This window comes from Streptopelia decaocto (genome assembly GCF_964273445.1).
Source record: "Streptopelia decaocto genome assembly, chromosome: 2".
In the NCBI taxonomy this organism is placed as follows: domain Eukaryota; kingdom Metazoa; phylum Chordata; class Aves; order Columbiformes; family Columbidae; genus Streptopelia; species Streptopelia decaocto.
The window spans coordinates 138925294-138930595 of record NC_138655.1 but is presented as its reverse complement, the minus strand read 5'-3'; the positions used below and the strand labels follow the sequence as shown (position 1 = coordinate 138930595).

The window sequence follows — 5302 nt, the reverse complement described above, 5'->3', positions numbered from 1 at the left end:
GTACGGGCTCCGCAGCCTGGCGCCACTGCGCGCCCGCTCCGCTCCCGCAGGGACCTGCCTGCTCGGAGGCGGGCGAGCGGGCCAGGCCTTCCCGAGATTCCCCCTTCTCCCCCTAGATAATGGTATGACCCACTGCCGTCCAATGCGGGCGCGGCATGTACTCATTCCCTGCCTCCGATTGGCTGCTCTATCGAGGGCTTCGACTCTTTCTGTCTGGCTTATCGACACCGTCGATTTCCGCCTCAGTGGGAGCCAATGAGAGTTCTGTCCGTTGCCTGATTGGCTGTTCTCTCGGCGAGCAGCTAGAGCGGCCTACGCGGTGGGCGGTGGGAAGATGGCGGCCGGCAGCAGCAGTAGTGGCGGCGGCGGCCCGGGTGATGCGTGCCGGCACCACGCGCAGCTGGGGGTCTGCGAGTCGCGCGCCAAGTACCGGGAGGGGCGGCGGCCGCGCGCCGTGAAGGTGGGGCCGGCCGGGGCCTCCCGCGCGCCGCGGCACGCGCTGCCTCTGCGGGGGGGGGGGCGGCGGCGCGAGGCTGTCCCCGGGTCCCCGTGTCCCCCGGGCGGGCTGTGGAGCCCGTCGCTGTTGGCTGCGGTGCCCGGAGCTGCCCCGCCGGCATCCCGCCACCCCCAGCCGCGGCGCCGCTCGCTCGCCGGTATCGACACCTGTCCCCGTTCGGGATGTTTCCCGGCTCCCTCCTTGCGGCCGGGGCGCGGGCTCGGGCTTTACTGCGCGAAACCGTCCCGTCCTAACGATCTTAATTCCAAAAATCAGCCCGCCCGTGGGGAGGAATTGGCTGTTTGGGATCGCAAAATCACCGCGGAAACTGGGGTTTCATTCCTTAGAGGAGTTTCTTTGTTATCATTGGGGCATTTCATGTCTTTCGCTAGCTAACGTACCCTGCGGGTCGTGCTGTGGTCCCTTTCGGGGCTGAGCTCTGTTGTGCCCGGGCCCGCAGCTGCGCGGTGCCGTGGGGCCCTGCCGCAAGGGTTTGAAACCTTAAAATGTTAACCTGTTAATGCAAAAAAGCAGATAGCAGACACTGGAAGAAAGAGTTTGGCTTGAGTCTGGTAAGTCTAGTAACTCCCATGTTGTGTTTTGTAAGAAATGTGCGTGGCACAAGTAGCCTAGTTCTGTGCAAAATACAAAAGCGAAGGTTAATAGCGGTGCGAGGGAAGCTGAGGAGCTGGGTGTTGCTGCCAGGAGCCGCTGGGTGTGCGGTGCTGCTGAACCGGGCAGGACCAGCGTGCACAGGCCGCCTCTCTGCGGGTGCTCCGGTGTCCAGCAGCCCCTGGGGACAGCAGGGCAAGGACACGCATCGTGGGCCTCGCCCGCTGCCGAGCAGGAACGGCTTTTTACAGCAGCAGAAATGCTGGGTTTGTTTTTTGTGTGTGCCGTTAGCGTACGGTGTGCTGTAAGGGCACCTTCTAGGGCTGACTCGAGAAAGAAAGTAGGTAGCAAGCTGCTATCAGAACAATTTAGGTAACCTGTTTGCAGAGAGTATCTTTTACAGTTGCAATTTGACAGCTGTTTTCCCACTCTGTTCTGCATTTGCTGTTTTTTGAGAAGGATGTGTAGCACATGCAATCTATATTTGTTTATTTTAACAAAATCAGAATGAATTGCCTTTGATTTTATGGTTTAGCTGCCTAGGGTATGTTGTGAGCTGTCACAGAACTTTCGTTAGAGTCTGTGTTGTGCATCAGTCATTACACAAAGCAGAAAAGAGTAGTTTGGGTTTTTTAACCTGCTGGGGAAAGACCTTGTTTCTCTCAGCATCTTACTTGTATCTGTCTGTCTTAAAAACACATGCTGCTTGATCAATGTAGCGAGGAGGCAGCTTTGTACACACATGATCTGCCCCAAGAAATCGTGGTACTTTTTTTTTATCTCCCTTTTTTTTAACTGCGTGGCCTTTCTGCCTGTGAACGAGGCAGGTTTTACAGTGTTTTTTTCTTTATTTTGACAGTGCCTCATATTAACTGGTTACTAGTCAGTCTTGCAAGGAAATTCATCAGAGACTTACAGGTTTTACTCAGCAAGTGGCAGTGCTCTGACCTGGCAGAGAAAAGTCAACTCTAATTTGTATTCTAGTTTGAATAGAAACTTGAGTTCAGTTCCCACTCGGTGATGACAAAGTCCCAGATAACTGGGCACTTAGTGCTCCTGCAAGAGTCCAAAGTCAAAACAGAGCACTGAGGGATTCTCAGCACCTTGATAGAATTTGAGGAACAAATGAAAATGCAAAGAAAATTTCCTTACTTTTGCAGTAAAGCAAGAATGTAAACATTTTAAAACACTATTCTCACTGGTTCTTTTCTTTTTTCAGGTTTATACTATCAACTTGGAATCTCGTTATTTACTAATACAAGGAGTCCCTGCATTAGGAGTTATGAAGGAATTAGTTGAACAGTTTGCATTATATGGTGCCATTGAAGAGTATCATGCACTAGATGAATATCCAGCAGAACAATTTACTGAGGTTTATCTTATAAAATTCCAAAAACTGCAATGTGCAAGGTATTGGACAGGGCAATATCTGCCTCTTGCTGTCTTAATCTTTTATTTACAATCTGTTAAAATACTAGAGAGTTGACGTAAAATCCTCAGTTTTGCCAATACAATTTAATTCCCTTCAGGGTGGCCAAGAAAAAAATGGATGAACGAAGTTTCTTTGGTAGTTTGCTGCATGTGTGCTATGCTCCAGAATTTGAAACAGTCCAAGAAACTAGGGAGAAGTTGCAGGACAGAAGAAAGTATATAGCAAAAGCAACAAATCAGAGAGGTTTGTACTAAAATTTTCTATAGAATCTGAACATCTCACTTCAGGGGTGGGTGGGGTTTTAGTTAAAGTGAAGTATTTCCTTCTTGCTTTCTTTTCAAAATGTTATCGGAAATTTCAAGCACTGACAGGAATTCTAGGATCATCTTTTCACCCTGTTCCAGCTTATTCAGGCTTGCCCAAAGGGACAGTTTGTAAGGAAGGTGATTATACCAGAGCCTTCAACAAAAAATTCCTCCAGCATATGTGTTGGCACCGGAGGAATGCTGAGAATGCACCAGGTTCACGAAGGCTGTTGTACTGCAGGGTTCTGGGCAGCACTGAAAGCTGAGCAAGCTGAGAAATAAGCAAATGGCCAAGCACAGGCTACTTCTTTTTGTGCTTTTATATTTTGGTATCGTTATCTGTTGCATGAGGATACTTAAAGGGAGTAAAATAATTGGGTTTTTTTTAACATGAAAACACCTGTTTTTTAAATTTTGCAAGACAGCCTATCCTTGAAATCTTAACTGGAAGTAAAAATAATTGATTTGCAATATTGGAAATCTTCTCTTTGTGTTCTCAGAACTGCTGAAGTTCTTCTGCTCAAGTTCTTGTGCTCAGGCATTCCTCTCAAACCAGCAGAGGGACTAGGCTGGAAAACTTTAGTTTGAAAGGTGTCACTTAGGAAAAACGAATCACAGAAAGGTGGCTGGCTGGGAATGAAATATCACTGCTATTGTTTCTATAATTGTATTACATGTTTTTTCTTATTTTTATGACATAAAATAGTAAAGCTACATTTTCTTCTTTTAAAGATTGCTTTGTGTTAAAGAAAGCAGAGGGGCCTAAGCAGACAATCTCAAAGAACGCTGAGGGTGGCTGTCCGTGGAGTACATCAGGATCACAGACAACCGGTAACTGGGGTCCTTCCTGCTTTACAGCTTCTCATGGGGCGTCCCACAACACAGGGCACCCATCTGGGAATCTGCATCAGAGCCTGTTCACACTTCCCCAGGATGATAATGGTTGTGCTGAAACTTCTGGGTACTTTGGTCAAAACACATCCCTAACTGGAAGTGTACATCCAGGGGGATGTACTCCACCGACTCCTTTAATGCAGCAAAGAACAGTTCCGATTGATAACGGTGTCGAGAGGTTTATGCCTCGCACAACTCACCTGCAAGAACGTAAGAGGAAGAGGGAAGAAGGTAACAAATTTTCCCTCATTGGAACAAGTGCGGACAATACTGAGGTCATTATTGGTCCACGGCTACCAGAAATACCTAAAGTGGACATGGATGACGACTCATTGAATACTTCAGCTACATTGATTCGAAGTAAACTGAAAGAGGTATGGATTCTGAAAGTTCTGATGTTTTCATTTCAAACATACATATTATGTGCTTGTTATCCAAAGACGACCCTAAGATAATTCAACATTTATTCAGTATTATCAGTTTATTTGCCACTTAAGGGTAGCTTTCTTACTACTTAACTCTTTCATAATGCAGAATATTGCAGGCTGTTCTACTCCATACCTCTTATACCAGCCTTCAGAAAGTATAAATGTCAGTGCTTGGTCCTGGCTGATTTTTAGTAAACTGCACTTTTTTTCCGTGTGGGGAGACATGATAACTTTGGCAGTAATAATAAAGTCAGGGTTCAATTTAATTTTGCTCCAACCTGAGAAGCATGTCCTTTTATGGAGGATATTCATCAGTCAGCAGGTCAAACACTCCTGAGATAACTTTCCATTTAAATTAAGATATGAAAACACTCCCTTGACTATGACTAACTGGTCTGTTTTGAAAGAACTGTTCTCCAGTCAAATTTAGAAATAATCACCCCTTATATTAAATACATTTCTAAAACATGTGCCAAAGCACACATTTTTGCTTTCCCTTCCTGAAGTACCCAAGTTTAAAAAGGATACAAAACCTTACTTTAAAATGCCTCTGGTAGGGAGAGGTGTGATATGCACCACTCTGTCGCTGAGTATCTGAAACCAGTTTGTGGGGTTAAAATACAAAAATGGTACTGCTAACACTTGTAAGTTTCAGCTCTGTTGTGTTTAATGCTGCCATTGGTGTTATTTTTTCCCTTTTTCTGCAGGAAAATACAATACAAGTGGGGTTATAGTAATATATTCCTCCCACTACTCAGGTGTTGGAGACATGGCCTTACTCTAAAACTAGCATAAAAAAGGAGTGTTTACAGTTTACTAAGATTTTTTTTATTGTTTTAGGTAGCGGATTGTGTTTCAAGAACATCTGTGGAAAAGCCAGAGAGTAGCTCAGCCAAACCCCTTGTAAAGCAGAGAAGAAGAATATAGATACTGCTGGCAGCATCTTCCAACACTCCTTTTGTGAAGGATATAGTTTTAAATACTTTTTTTTAAATGTAAAAAATACTTTTATACTGTAACTTCTAAGCAATTCCCTGTTAAAAAATCAAATCAATTTGTTTCTTGGAATGAACAAATATATTATTCTCACAATCGTATCCTGTGTACCTCATGCTCTATTTCATAACTCATGGAA

The 5302-nt window shown here is 45.3% G+C and overlaps 1 protein-coding gene across 1 annotated transcript; it reads left to right on the top strand.

Annotated features, from left to right (window-relative positions):
* The first annotated feature begins 272 nt into the window (after positions 1-272).
* RBM48 (RNA binding motif protein 48) lies at positions 273-5264 on the top strand. Its single transcript, XM_082045630.1, has 5 exons — positions 273-460; positions 2328-2518; positions 2638-2783; positions 3578-4113; positions 5008-5264. The coding sequence occupies exons 1-5, from the start codon at positions 335-337 to the stop codon at positions 5092-5094; spliced, it is 1086 nt and encodes a 361-aa protein (XP_081901756.1). The 5' UTR covers positions 273-334; the 3' UTR covers positions 5095-5264.
* The last annotated feature ends 38 nt before the right edge of the window (positions 5265-5302 follow it).

What these genes read in the sequence shown, in the direction of transcription:
- RBM48 (XM_082045630.1), top strand. Translation starts at nt 335, where the DNA reads ATGGCGGCCGGCAGCAGCAGTAGTGGCGGCGGCGGCCCGGGTGATGCG. An exon ending in CAAAAACTGCAATGTGCAAG is followed by an intron (nt 2,519 to 2,637) that starts GTATTGGACAGG and finishes AATTCCCTTCAG; the next exon opens with GGTGGCCAAGAAAAAAATGG. An exon ending in AAAAGCAACAAATCAGAGAG is followed by an intron (nt 2,784 to 3,577) that starts GTTTGTACTAAA and finishes CTTCTTTTAAAG; the next exon opens with ATTGCTTTGTGTTAAAGAAA.